The sequence below is a fragment of the Papaver somniferum genome, chromosome 5, assembly GCF_003573695.1.
Source record: "Papaver somniferum cultivar HN1 chromosome 5, ASM357369v1, whole genome shotgun sequence".
NCBI classification, from domain to species: Eukaryota; Viridiplantae; Streptophyta; class Magnoliopsida; order Ranunculales; family Papaveraceae; genus Papaver; species Papaver somniferum.
In genome coordinates this window covers 114,315,492-114,328,372 of record NC_039362.1, presented here as the reverse complement: position 1 = coordinate 114,328,372, position 12,881 = coordinate 114,315,492, and the positions used below count along the sequence as shown (strand labels likewise).

The following is a 12,881-nucleotide window of genomic DNA, read 5'->3' as shown; positions in this document are numbered from 1 at the left end:
GACGAATTTTAGGTTCCGCTGATTTGAACAAAATCTAGAAAGTCGCATCAGCCGAACATAGTGTTTCTCTAAATCATACACTAGGTTCGGCTTAAAATTGATATTCCAAGATCAGCCGAACTTATCTTCTGAAAATCTAAAACGAAGAAGAAGGCTAGGTTCGTCTGATTCGAACAAAATCTAGCAAAGTCGCATCAGCCGAACATAGTGCTTCTCTAAATCATATACTAGGTTCGGCCCAAAATTAATATTCCAATATCAGCCGAACTGATATTCTGAAAACCTAATTCCATCTTTGATATCATATTCTATCGATCAAACAAAATAAAATCAATCAAAAACAAGATGGATTTGTTACAAATACATTCTAAAGCAGTTGAGATTTGGATTTCGCACTCCAACATCGCTCACTTTCGATTCGTGTTTCCTTTGCTTGATTAATTGCTTGATTGAATTGGAGTCCAAGATGTTTAAGTTTAAAGGTTATTTTTATTTTTGATTTTAGGTTTTTTGAGGATAAGGGCACTCTAGTAATTAAAATTGTTTAAGGATACATAAGTAATTGCACTACTTTTAGACACCCCTTATAAACCCACCCTAGATGGGATAATGAATGAGTATGCCTCAAAAAAAACCAGTATGCCTCAAAACAGGATTCATTGTGCCACCGGCAATCAGTCTGTCGTGTAATGATACAAAAAGCCCATGAATTCCCATACTGGACTTGTCGGTTTCCAGCCTCAAAATAAGAACGGTTTTTTGGGGACCAGCCTTTTTTTTTTGGGGGGGGGGACCATTGTTTTATTTTGGGTAAGACATTAGAAGTAATTCTAGGTCACCCCTTATCTAAATATTTATATTAATACCAAAATTATCCTCCTGATTATTTTTGTATAATGATTAGTTAGTGTGATTAATCATTGATTAAGGTTAAATTAATAGATTGTTTTTTTTAAGTAGAATTATTGAGTGCCTAAAGTGATAGAAGAAGAAGAAGATGGAGAAAAAATTTATTTTAAGATGGGTGAATATGGAGAAAAAAACATCCTCTGGATACCGAAGTATGCTTGTAACTTAGTGAATGTTGTTATAAATGGCCTAAAATATCTTCAAAATCAAAATTGTAACAAAAAAATTTCAACCAGGTCAACAAAGTTCGGTTAGATTATATGAAGAACATGTAACCGAACTTTCTGCAAATGCAGTTCGGTTAATAAATCCAAAATCACAGGCAACCGAACTAGAGCTTTAATGGAGTTTTTGTTTGTTCGGCTAGCTGATGAAAAATCAAATGTAACCGAACTACTATGCTTGAGTTTACAGAGTTTGTTCGGTTCAGTCGACTCGACCACGTTGTAACCGAACTTTAAACAACAGAGTTCGGTAAGTTCGCAAAAAAAAAATTTTTTGCGATTAAACCGAACTCAACATTTGGCTATACAGAGAAGAGTTCGGTTTTGAATTATTTTTGCGAGTTAACCGAACTCATTATGTAGGTTTTCTGTGTAAAGTTCGGTTAGGATTTTTTTTTGCGATTAAACTGAACTCAACATTTGGCTATATAGAGAAGAGTTCGGTTTTGAAATTATTTTTGCGACTCAACCGAACTCAGGTGTTCGGTTAGGCAAAAAAAAAATTCTTATCCGAACTGTTCTTCGTGTTCTTCATTTTTAAAAGTTCGGTTGTAAAACTAGGGTTTTTTTCAAAATTATCCTAACTGAACTTACTACTGTAACCTCCAAATTCAACATATTTTGATGACTACGGCTCAAAATTTCAATCAAAAACGAATTAGAAGTAATGGGTTTGTGGGAAAATATTTATGGATAGGTTTATTTACAAAAGATTGATTAATCGACGATGAAAACTCAATGAATCGACGACGATGAAAATTTGATGATTTTGATTAGATTTGTATACGATCAGGTTTAGATGATCATATATTGATGAAGAAGAGAAGAAGAAAAATTGTAGAATAAAGGAAGAAGAAGTTGTAGATTAGTTATAATTTTAATTAGGTAAAAGGGTAAACTAGTCATCTCCATCTTTTGGGACACCCCTTATAATTATAGGTAAGGTGGCCTAATCATGGTCCCCTCGAAAAAAAACCCATGGTCCCAAAAAAAAAAAATGATTCCAAGATAATAACAATAAAAGCCCGTTGTAGGATCCACATCTTCCTATAAAACCTTTTCAAAAACCCAGAATCCCTTTCTCTTCCTCTCTGTAGCATTGAAGTTCCGTGTCTGCTCTCCATGGCGAAACCAAATTCCACCATTGAATCAACAAATCACACAATCTTCATTGAAACAAATCTCAATACCCATCTTGTTTTAATTATTACGAATAATGATACTGTGTTTGATCTCAAACGTAAGTTTATTTGTACTTTCCTACTTCTAAATGTCGAACTTTTTTTATGTTTTTTGATATTCTGATTATGTTTAACTCGTTAGCGTTTCGTAAGTTTGATATAGGGTTTGTTTGAAAACCTCAATTTTTCCAGAAAGGTTGGTTTTTGTTCATGTTATTACAGTATATATGTATTTCGTTATTTGTTTTTCGCTCTGTGCAGTATCAATTTGTATTGTTATGCGAGTTTAAGGGTACCAAGAGTCTCCTTTCATGTATATTTGAAGTTCGGATACGAATTTTGTCCGAGATTTTCGACATAACATTTGATACCATTTGATTTGCAGTACACAGTGACTATTCAATTTTATTTTTTAAAGATATCAGTATTGTTTTGTTTATGACTAGTAAAAAAGAGATAAATGTTCAGTTGTTGATATCCATTTTAAGACTAGAAAAATCGAGATAAAGTTGATGGTAACAATTGCCAAGGGAATATATCAAAGGCATAAGTTCAGACTAATGGTGCAGATATAATAACATTATGCAAGCTTAATATTTACTTAGATGAGCTGATAGGTATCAGTGAAGTGTAAACCATCCCATTTGCTTGCTATTTCTTTCCCTATGTTCACCACTCTTGCAATTATCAATGTGCCCAAGAGAAAATTCCCTTTCCTTGAGGATTGACCAACACTCACTTGGTGTTAGCTGTTTCAAATGGTGTGCTGGCATATTGGTTATGGTTATATGATGCTTCTTAGAGTCATTTTACAGACTTAAGTTTTGGAGAGAACGAACAAGCGAATCAACCAGCTACATAGCAACTGATTTAGCTAATTATTGGGTTGCAATGGGCGGTTAGTTGAAGAACTAAATATGGGTATGGTAGGTTATGAAATCATAAGCAATTCTTCAGAGCTCAAACTACACTAAAGTATGTCGTGAATAGTTGAGATGATGGTGATGAAAACAGAAACAGTATGTAGTTTACGAGAAAGACATCTAGCCTGATGTGTGATATATTTATCTGTGAATTTTCATACTAAGACCTGATGTTATTTTCTTGATAGATATAAATCCTAGGCTAAATACTTGGATATCCGCTCTCCTTCAACTTTTACAAATTATGTTTTTTAGGTGGGTCAGTCACTATTTTTCATTCCCTTGCGCTGTATGATCTCTAACTTATTTTGCCGTAATGATCATGTCCTTGTACTCTGGATGCTATTTTACTGTACAAACTCTGAGCTTGCACTTACTTTATCTACATTTCAGTTGAAGTCAGATTGTCAAATGACTCAAATCTTTTTATGGGAGTATGAGTTCTCAAAAGTGAAACCTAACTGTACAGAATTATTGTGAACAAGAAAGTAGGCTGTCATGTACTGTAGAATCTGTAGTCACTCATTTTGAAGATACCTGCTAGGGATGCATTATTATATTAACAATAACATCATTATGGTTTTGTTGTGCAGAAAAAATAATGTCTGAACATCCTCGTTGCTTTCCAATGCATGGCAAGGTAGAAGTTAAAGCTATTAAGGTACGTGTAGTAATCATGTGTGATCTTATTATTGGTTATTACATGGTTGTCCAAACCCTGTCATTTTCATTGAGAATTCTGAGTTTTAGTTTTCTGATTTTTGTAGGTAAGGCGCAAAAAATGTTTTTACCATGTATCGGATTCAATGTTTGTTAAAAGTGTATTCGATAGAGTTAACAGAACATGGTTTCTTTATGTGGATGCCGTTAGCGAAGTGGTATCTGGAAAAAACCCACTTTATTTACAACCTGGTTCTAGTGGTCTACCAAAACTAATGTTGGATGGACCTTCAGCTGAAAAAGAAAAAACTAACATCCAAGTTGAGCATCAGTGCATTAAGGTTTCAGGGTTTGAGTCAAACATCGGAATAGCGAATCATGTTATTTTGAACGATGGTCAGTTAGTACAGGGTGATATGGGTGGAAAGGTGTCAAACAAATTGGATGTAGGAGTAGAAATCTTAAGTTCTGAACTGATTAAAAGTTCCGATGATACTAAGGAGAGGTTTATTTCTGAAAAAAGGAAACGATGTGATCCAATTAGCACAGAAAATGAAGTCCCAGAAATACACGCTGAACACGAGAAAGATGAATCTATAAACGTTAAGGGTGGCATGGATGAAAATATATTGGGTGAAGCTCCACTACTAAATTCTCCTGCAAAGAAAAAACAAAGAAAAGTAAAGAAAAGCGAAGATGTTTCTAAGAACGTTAAAGGTCCTTCAGAAGAAGCTTGGCTACCAGTTCCTGCTGTGAAGAATGATAAGATTTTCGATGCTTTGCATGACCCCATTGGAGAATCAATGAAAGAGACTGATGCCGAGACGCGTCTGCATAGTAAAGAAGCATTTGTACCAGAAAACTTGTTAAATGAGAAATCATTGGGGGATGAACAACAAGTCACAATTGGTTTATTAGTCAAACCGGCGGAGAGTTTGGCCAGTGGGAAAAGGACAATAAAAAAGAAATCGTCAAGTTTTCAAATTGAGGCAACTTCTCCAATTGACACAGAAAATGAAGTCCTACAAATGCTTAATGAACACAATAAAGGCGGATTGGTAGATTCTTTAGATGACCCTGTTGGAGAATCTATGAAAGTGATTGATGCCGGGACACCTGATGAAGTGGCATCCAAACCAGAAAACTTGATACATGAGAAACCGTTGGGGGATGATGAACAACAAGTTACCACTGCTGGTTTACCAATCAAACTGGGGGAGAGTTTAGTCAGGGAGAAGCGGAAGAAAAATAAGAAGTCGGCAAGTGCTCGAAATGAGGTTTCTAAAGTTGACACCAAAACGGAAGTCCTACAATTGCATAAGGAACACAAGATAGATGGATTCATAGATTCTCTACATGACCCTGTTGAAGAATCTACGAAAGAGATTGATGCTGGGACACCTGATAAAGTGACATCCAAACGAGAAAACTTGATACGTGATAAACTGTTGGAGGATGAATTACAAGTTACAAGTGCGGTTTACCAATTAAACGGGGGGAGAATCTAGTCAGGGAGAAGGGAAAGAAGAAAAGTAAATCAGCAAGTGTTCGAAATGAGGTTTCTACAGCTGACACAAACATGAAGTCCCAGAAATACATATTGAACACAAGAAAGACGAATTCATAAATTCTTTACATGGCCCCGATGAAGAAATATGAAAGAGATTGATGCTGGGACACCTCTGCACAAAGACATATCAAAACTAAACAAAACTTCTTACTTGATAAACCATTGGGATGAACAACAGGTCACAAGATCTGCAGTCAAACCGGTGGAGAGTTTAGTCAGTGAGAAGAGGAAAAGGAAACTGGCAAGTTTTCGAGAAGTGAATGTGTAGCAACACCATCTGAAGAAATAAATTTGAAGCATAAGTTATTGGACGCTTCTGTAGATACAGAGACTAAGGATATTGCTAATACAAGAAAGAAGAAGAAGAGGACAACCAAGACTTCTGATGCTGAAACCTGCTTGCCATCTGCAGGAGCAGAAAATGATGATAGCACAAGAGATATCGTTCCTGTAACATCTGAGCCTGAAAAAGCTTTAGATACGAGAAAAGCAGGTAAAAGCTTGCCTCCAACTGGAAAGTCAAGAACGTCAAAAAAGAGAACTACTGATGCTCCATCTCTATGCCTCGAGAAGGGATCTGATAAGGACTGTGGGATTGGGGACAACACTTTTGTCATGGAGTCTTTGAAGACTAAACACTCTAACTCAAAGAATTATGCAGAACTACCAGAGGAACAAAAAGTTGGTCTCTAGGCACATCACTCCTTCAACTGATGAAAACAGGAAACAGGAGAACACCCCGTTAAAAAGGGTGAAAAAATCAAGAATAGGGAAGGCAAAGTCTGATAGCAATTCATCTAGATATGTGCCTGAAGTTGGTAAATCTGGTGGGATTGCTATTGACTCCCTGTTTCAAGTTTCAGAGAACTATGAATCCTTACAAATGCCACCAGACATTCTCGAGCATGATGTGGGGAAAGGCCTCTTGAAGAAAATTATGAGTCTGATGTAAATGGTAGCACAAATGCAGGAACCAAATCTCTGCTGTTGAGGGTGATGACATTGATTTCAGTGAGTACTTTTTGCCTAAAGACCACCAGAAATTTGTTGCTCCTGCCAAAGGGACTGAAATTAAACCATCAGACAAGAGCTTGAAAGTTGGTCAGGAGAAAACCTCTTGCACAAAAGAACTCTGATGGTGGCGCCTCGGGCGCGGTTCCAGTATTAAAGGGTGGGCAAAACAACCCTGCACCACAACCTAATATGAAGGCTACTGTTAAGGTTGGTGAAACTCCTGTCGAAGTGTCAAAGAAGAAGGTAGTTAGTGCATCTGGGAATGCTACCCTTTGAAGAAGGTAGTTAGTGCATCTGCGAATGCTACCCCGGTTATTTCTCATCTGGATCGTTCTTCTAGAGTTAACCTTGCCCAAAAGAAGATTAATGTTTCCTTGGCAGAATCAAGTTCTAATACCGAAAGTACGGTGGACAGGGTTAATAAAAATAAGGAGGGGTGTTGTTCCACAATCCCATGCAAAAGTAAGAATTCCTCTTTCAGATCAAATTGGTAAAGTGTTGAATGCTTCAAGCAGTCAGAGGAGTTTGTTAAGTAGCGTAAAACCTATTTTCAAGGAAAGTAGTGGTGAAAGTTCTCAAGATGAAGGTGATGAAGTAAACAATTCAGAGGCCAGCACCCAAACTCCCTCAGATTCGTCCTCATCTGGATCATCAACCGGGGAGGATTCACCAGGTAATGCTAATTTAGTAATTTTTAGTTATTTTAAAATGTTTAGTTGGTACATCATCAGGATGTCATTGTTATCGTGCAGCTAATTTTGGTTTATCTGTTAATTGTTATTTTTTTACAGGACCTTCTGGTGGTAGAAGGATGGATAGTGATGTGACTACACCAAAGTAAGTAGCTGTGTACATAATGTTTCTCTATCTGTGGACTAAGGTAGAAAAATTATGAGGAAGAATATATAACTATGAGAAACAATTGTGTTGGTATAAACTTGCATTGGTTATTTGGTTTCACTAGTGTTGAATCTCCGTAAAAAAGGGTAAAATTCGTGAAAAGAATAGGTTCTCTGAAATCTGCCAAATTCTTATCTTTACAAAGGTAGCTCTGAATAATTTCATCTGTTGATAATGAGTCATCATGCTACTTTTGTTATATAATAGAACTAATGCAGTTTTCCTTGTGCTTAGGATAAATCTCCCTGAAAGTGTTTGTCCTGTGCAGATGTAAGGAGAAAATAAGCTTGGATTCAATCTTTAAAAGGTCGAAGAGCTACAAGAAGGCAAGAGACATCGCTTCCCAGTCTCAAGCTGAGGATCCTGCACCAGACATTGTGCTGGATAGTCAGGTTTAATTTGAAACCCATTAATGGGGTAACTCACTAAATCTGGTGAGTGGTGATGCTCATTCTTTCCTGCTGCCTTGTCGGAAAGAAACTGGAAATTGAGAAAGCAGTTACTTTTGCTTGTTGATTGTACCAATTCTACTTTGCATTTTTGTTAGATGACTGCCTTTTCATATACCTATTTCACTTTGAAGCATTCTTGGATATGAGCTGGGACAACCCTAACCAATCCAGTGTTGTTGTTGTGCCTCTTTAAATCATTAACTTATATATTCCATTTTGGAGCAATCTTGAATTGAGCTGGAAGCCTGGATCAGCCCCTATTAATCAATCCCGGGTTTATGTTTTTGCCTCTTTAAAGCATTAATTTATACAGTATTTTTGTTAAATAGTTGCAGGCAACTTTGACAGCAATAGATGTCATGAATGCTCGATTGATTTTTAAAATCTAGGCAAGATTTTCCCATTTATATAAGCAGTAAACAAGAAAGAAGGTCCAGAAAGTTTTACATGAGCTATTACTGCATACATTGTTTTCCTCGTTATCTCTTGTATCTTTACAGCAATATGCTTCTGCACCATTTTACAATATCATCTCACCAGAACTGATCCAAAATATTTCCATATTACAAAAGGCTGCCAGTTACTCTTGGTCTCCTTGTAACTGTGGAGGTTGAAGTTCTTCTTTCTCGAATGGTTTACTTCTCCGAGGAAGATCAGCCAGGTTGCAGAATTCAGACAAATGTTTTCTATTTTTTACGTGTTTTTTCTTCTCTGGAGGCCTTGGTCCTAAATTAGCTATATCTATAGTTGCACCATAATTCGTAGCCGATTCCAACACCGCATCATAAGCCTTAGAAGATAGAATCAACTCCTCACTGAGAGCCCTCAAGTACAACTCATAAGCTAATCTAGGTTTAGCATCTATCGCAAGAGCTTCAATCAGCATTTCGTACGTTATCTCATTTGGTGGGATATTCCAAATTTTCATTCGATGAAACCAATCAAAGGCAGTGCTCCCCATACCATTCCGTGCACAACCACTAATTATTGCATTAAAAGTAACAACAGTTGGTTCAATCCCTGATTTTACCATCTCCCTCATCACAGACTCGACAGTATCAGATTTTCCTTGACCTATATAAACTGAGGCAATAATGGTATAAGCATACAAATTTGGTTGAATACCAACCTTGATCATATGATCCCATACTTGAATTGCCTCTTCGTAGAGCTTCCCTTTCTCAAGAGCACTGAGCAATGCTCCGTAGGAAAGGATTGTTGGTTTTTCACCATTTTCCACCATTCTATGGAAAATGTGCACTGCAGCTGAAGTTTCTGCGGCCTTAGAACAGGCCACAAGAACTGCATTCCATTCTCTACTTCCTGCTTTCAAGCCTTTTTCTTCCATCTTGTTAAGTAATCTAACACCCCATCTCCAAATTCCTCTCTTCCTAGCAGCAGTTAATAGAATGTTGAAATGAGAAATTACAAGCTCATTTGATAAGTTATTAGGCTTTGGTCCTTTATCCAACAAGTCCTCATAGACTTCTAGCGCCGCCCACCACTTTTTCGCCTTCCCCAACAACCAAATTACATGGTTACATACAGATAAGCTAATTCCCGTTCCCCCCTCTCTTATTCTGTTGTACAACTCCCTCGCCACAATGTAATGGCCTTCCTGTGTACATGCCCAAACGAGTTTCTCATGGTCTACACGTCCAGGTTTCAGTCCTGCACCATCCATGCTTGTAAGAAGATCCATCACATCTTTAGTTAAGTGAACTCCTTTCACAAGCCACCGTCGCATAACTTGGTAGCATATTCGAACTATGAAGTTTTCAAACTTAATAATTTCACTATCCCAATCATCATCCGTATCTTTTCCTATCTCCCCATTCTGATACCTCTCTTTCACTTCAACAAAAAACTTCAGAGCTCCATTACCGTCTTCCATTCTTCGATAAGCCAACAATGCTGTTGAATAAGTCACAGGAGTTGGCCGTAAACCCATATTTTGCATCACCTGAAGTACGTTAAGTGCCTCTTTAGATCGTCCTTGCTCTAAATGAATTGCCATTAAAATGTTATACGTCACAATATTAGGAATCACCCCTTCATCTTCCATATCTTTCACAACCATCTCCATTAAACCAAACTCATGAGATTGCTTCAATGCACCGAGTAGACTGTTATATATATAAAGGTTAGGATATATAGTACCATCAGTCTCTATCTTCTTTCTCTTAAGCCATTCGTAAACAGCCATTACAATATCCACTTTTTTATCCACACCTAAACCTCTTAGCATAGATGAATACACATTAAGCGGTAGGTCTGCAAAATCCTTAAGTACTACTTCAACTTCATCTGCAGTTTTGGCAAACTCTAAACTCAAACCCAACGCTCTAACATCCACCTTTTTACTCTTCTCCTCAACTAATTCACTATTATCTTCTTTCTCTTTACCAACATATTCCTTGTTGTCTGTCGGTTCATTGCTGCCGTCAAAAGGAATCTCTTTCACAACATCAATCCCATCACTCAAAATCACCTCATCTGCACTATCTTTATCACTCCCTATTGCTTCTTTCTCTAAAGCTAAAGCTAAAGGAATACTACAAGAACCAAAAGAATTCCCCCTCTTTGGTTGACAAATAAGATATAATTTCACTTTAGACGAAAACCCACACATAGGATTCCAACAATGAAACCCATTGCTAACTTCAATTGCACTCAAACAATAAACTCTCTTTCTTCTTGTTCTTGAAATACCACTTAATGGCAGCAGGACACTTAAAGCTTGCATTTTTTGTACACACTATTCATACATTAAAACAAAAACCCATTTCTGGAAATCCCAATGAACTCCAGGAAGAAAATTTAATCCCACAGAAAAAAAAAGAAAGAGAAATTCTAGAATGAAGTTAATTACAAACCGTTGTTGTTGTATTTTGCTGTTTGGTACTGTTTTTGAAGTGTTTTCTTAGTGATATACAAGTTGCGAAGAGTTCGTACCTTGACCCTGAGGAGAGATTATGGAGAAGAAATGTACAGAGTTTGGTTTGTGGAATCCAATTGAAGGATTTCTCAACGACGCCGAGTTTTGTTACTTACCGTTCAAATGAAAATTGGGACGATAAGAGCATATGAAAACTACTATAACCCACTACTTGGGTTCAATATAGAGAAGCCTCGGTAAAATGGATCCTTCACTATCAACTCCCTTTCACATTTTAATAGAACCGTTTTTTGGGATCATGGTTTTCTGTGGGATCATGATTTTATTTTGGGTAAGACGTTGGAAATAAATCTAAGTTACCCCTTATCTAGATATTTATATTAATACCTAAATTACCTTCCTGATTAATTTGGGTAATGATTAGTTAGTGTTAATAATAGTTAGTGTAATGATTAATAAAATGATTAAGTTAAAGATAATTAGTGAGATTAAAAAGTCAGATGTTTTTTTTAAAAGAAGTAGAATTATTGAGAGAGTAAAGTTAGAGAAGATGAAGAAGGAAAACATGAACAACGATGGATTTTACCAACCACAATCGGAGGAAGAGTATTTGGGTACCCAGGTATGCTTCAAACTTAGATAATGTTGGTTGAATTGCTCCAAATTTTTAAAAAACTGTAAATTTTTAGAGTAGATTTGGGCTTGTTCGGTTACCTTATGTGAAGAACAGGTTACCGAACTCATCTGAAAGTGTAGTTCGGTTAGTTTTTCCAAACACGCAGGTTACCGAACTCGCTCTTTAATGGAGGTTTTTAGTCGTTCGGTAACAGACATGTTACCGAACTTTGTTTATAGGATTTACAGAGTAATGTTCGGTTGGTTCGCAAACTCTAACCCAACAACATATCTAACCGAACTCCACATGTATGCAATTAGTGAAGAGTTCGGTTTGTTAAGATTTTTGCGAACAAACCGAACATAGTGGGACAAGTTCGGTTAAATTGAAACTCAACATAGTAGGCAAAATAGCACAGTTCGGTTACATTGGATTTTTTTTCTTCTTTTTGTAATATAGGTAGAGTTCGGTAACTAGATAGTTTTAGAAATTTTTGCGAACCAACCGAACAAAGTAGGCAAAGTTCGGTTAAAACAGTTCGGTTACATTGGTTTTTTTTTTTTTTTTGGTATTATGGGTAGAGTTCGGTTACTAACTAGTTTTAGAATTTTTTGGGAACCAACCGAACACAATATATTGGTTCAATGAGGAGTTCAGTTAAAACTATTTTTTGCGAACCAACCGAACTCAGAGTTCGGTTACGAAAAATTAAATTCGTGATAACCGAAGTGTTCTTCGTGTTCTTGGTTTCAAAATGTTCGGTTACAAAACTAGTTTTTTTAAAATTGTTCCTAACCGAACATGCCACTTTAACTTCCATTTAAACCATATTTTGATGATTTCTACTCAATTTTCCCAATCAAAGAACGAATTAAAAAGATTGATGGGTTTTTCAATCGAACGAGGAACGTCAAGGAAAGAGAGAAGAAGAAGAGAATAATTCTTTTTTTTCAGAACTAAAAAATTTCAATTCCCCTCCTGTGTTTTCTTTTTGATTTTGATATTGGTTAATAAATTCATTTAGATTAGATGTATATGATTAGATTTATATAGTTATTAAGTTAATTAATTTAAATTAAAGTAAAGGGTAAATGTGTATTTACCTAACTTTAGGACACCCCTTATAAGTATAGGGAGGTTGGGATAATAAGACCATGGTCCCTAAAAACTGGTTCTTTTAATATTTCTAAGCCCAGAACTTTAGAATTCAGGGCTTAACAATAAGAATATTATCCATAATAATTCTAACTAGTACAACCATTGCCACGGTGGGAGGACCGATCGAAGAAGAATCTAAAGATGGGGTTTGTCTGCGACTACTTTCGCCCCGTTTCAGAAAAAGTGATACTTTTTCTGAAACGGGGCGAAAGTATCACTTTTTCTGAGACGATGCGAAAGTATCACTTTTCCGGAAAGGAATGAATGTATCATTTTTCCTGAAACGGAATGTGAAAGTATCACTTTTCCAGAAACGGAAAATTAGTCGATCCATAATCAAAATATGGTTGCATGATGTGTTATGCATCCTTTCTG

At 36.4% G+C, this 12,881-nt stretch overlaps 3 protein-coding genes across 3 annotated transcripts; 2 read left to right on the top strand and 1 right to left on the bottom strand.

The window, feature by feature from the left end:
- Positions 1–2,215: 2,215 nt before the first annotated feature.
- Positions 2,216–5,466, top strand: LOC113282465. Its single transcript, XM_026531474.1, has 3 exons — positions 2,216–2,373; positions 3,831–3,898; positions 4,005–5,466. Exons 1-3 carry the CDS (start codon positions 2,256–2,258, stop codon positions 5,403–5,405), a joined length of 1,587 nt encoding a protein of 528 aa, XP_026387259.1. The 5' UTR covers positions 2,216–2,255; the 3' UTR covers positions 5,406–5,466.
- Positions 5,467–6,760: 1,294 nt separating this feature from the next.
- LOC113282464 lies at positions 6,761–8,101 on the top strand. Its single transcript, XM_026531473.1, has 3 exons — positions 6,761–7,154; positions 7,273–7,318; positions 7,650–8,101. Exons 1-3 carry the CDS (start codon positions 6,782–6,784, stop codon positions 7,777–7,779), a joined length of 549 nt encoding a protein of 182 aa, XP_026387258.1. The 5' UTR covers positions 6,761–6,781; the 3' UTR covers positions 7,780–8,101.
- A 112-nt stretch (positions 8,102–8,213) lies between these two features.
- LOC113282462 (pentatricopeptide repeat-containing protein At3g46610-like) lies at positions 8,214–10,917 on the bottom strand. The gene has a single exon (XM_026531472.1). It carries the CDS (start codon positions 10,577–10,579, stop codon positions 8,414–8,416), a length of 2,166 nt encoding a protein of 721 aa, XP_026387257.1. The 5' UTR covers positions 10,580–10,917; the 3' UTR covers positions 8,214–8,413.
- Positions 10,918–12,881: the final 1,964 nt, after the last annotated feature.

What these genes read in the sequence shown, in the direction of transcription:
- LOC113282465 (XM_026531474.1), top strand. Translation starts at nt 2,256, where the DNA reads ATGGCGAAACCAAATTCCACCATTGAATCAACAAATCACACAATCTTC. An exon ending in TACTGTGTTTGATCTCAAAC is followed by an intron (nt 2,374 to 3,830) that starts GTAAGTTTATTT and finishes TTTGTTGTGCAG; the next exon opens with AAAAAATAATGTCTGAACAT. An exon ending in TAGAAGTTAAAGCTATTAAG is followed by an intron (nt 3,899 to 4,004) that starts GTACGTGTAGTA and finishes TGATTTTTGTAG; the next exon opens with GTAAGGCGCAAAAAATGTTT.
- LOC113282464 (XM_026531473.1), top strand. Translation starts at nt 6,782, where the DNA reads ATGCTACCCCGGTTATTTCTCATCTGGATCGTTCTTCTAGAGTTAACC. An exon ending in AACCGGGGAGGATTCACCAG is followed by an intron (nt 7,155 to 7,272) that starts GTAATGCTAATT and finishes ATTTTTTTACAG; the next exon opens with GACCTTCTGGTGGTAGAAGG. An exon ending in AGTGATGTGACTACACCAAA is followed by an intron (nt 7,319 to 7,649) that starts GTAAGTAGCTGT and finishes TGTCCTGTGCAG; the next exon opens with ATGTAAGGAGAAAATAAGCT.
- LOC113282462 (XM_026531472.1), bottom strand. Translation starts at nt 10,579, where the DNA reads ATGCAAGCTTTAAGTGTCCTGCTGCCATTAAGTGGTATTTCAAGAACA.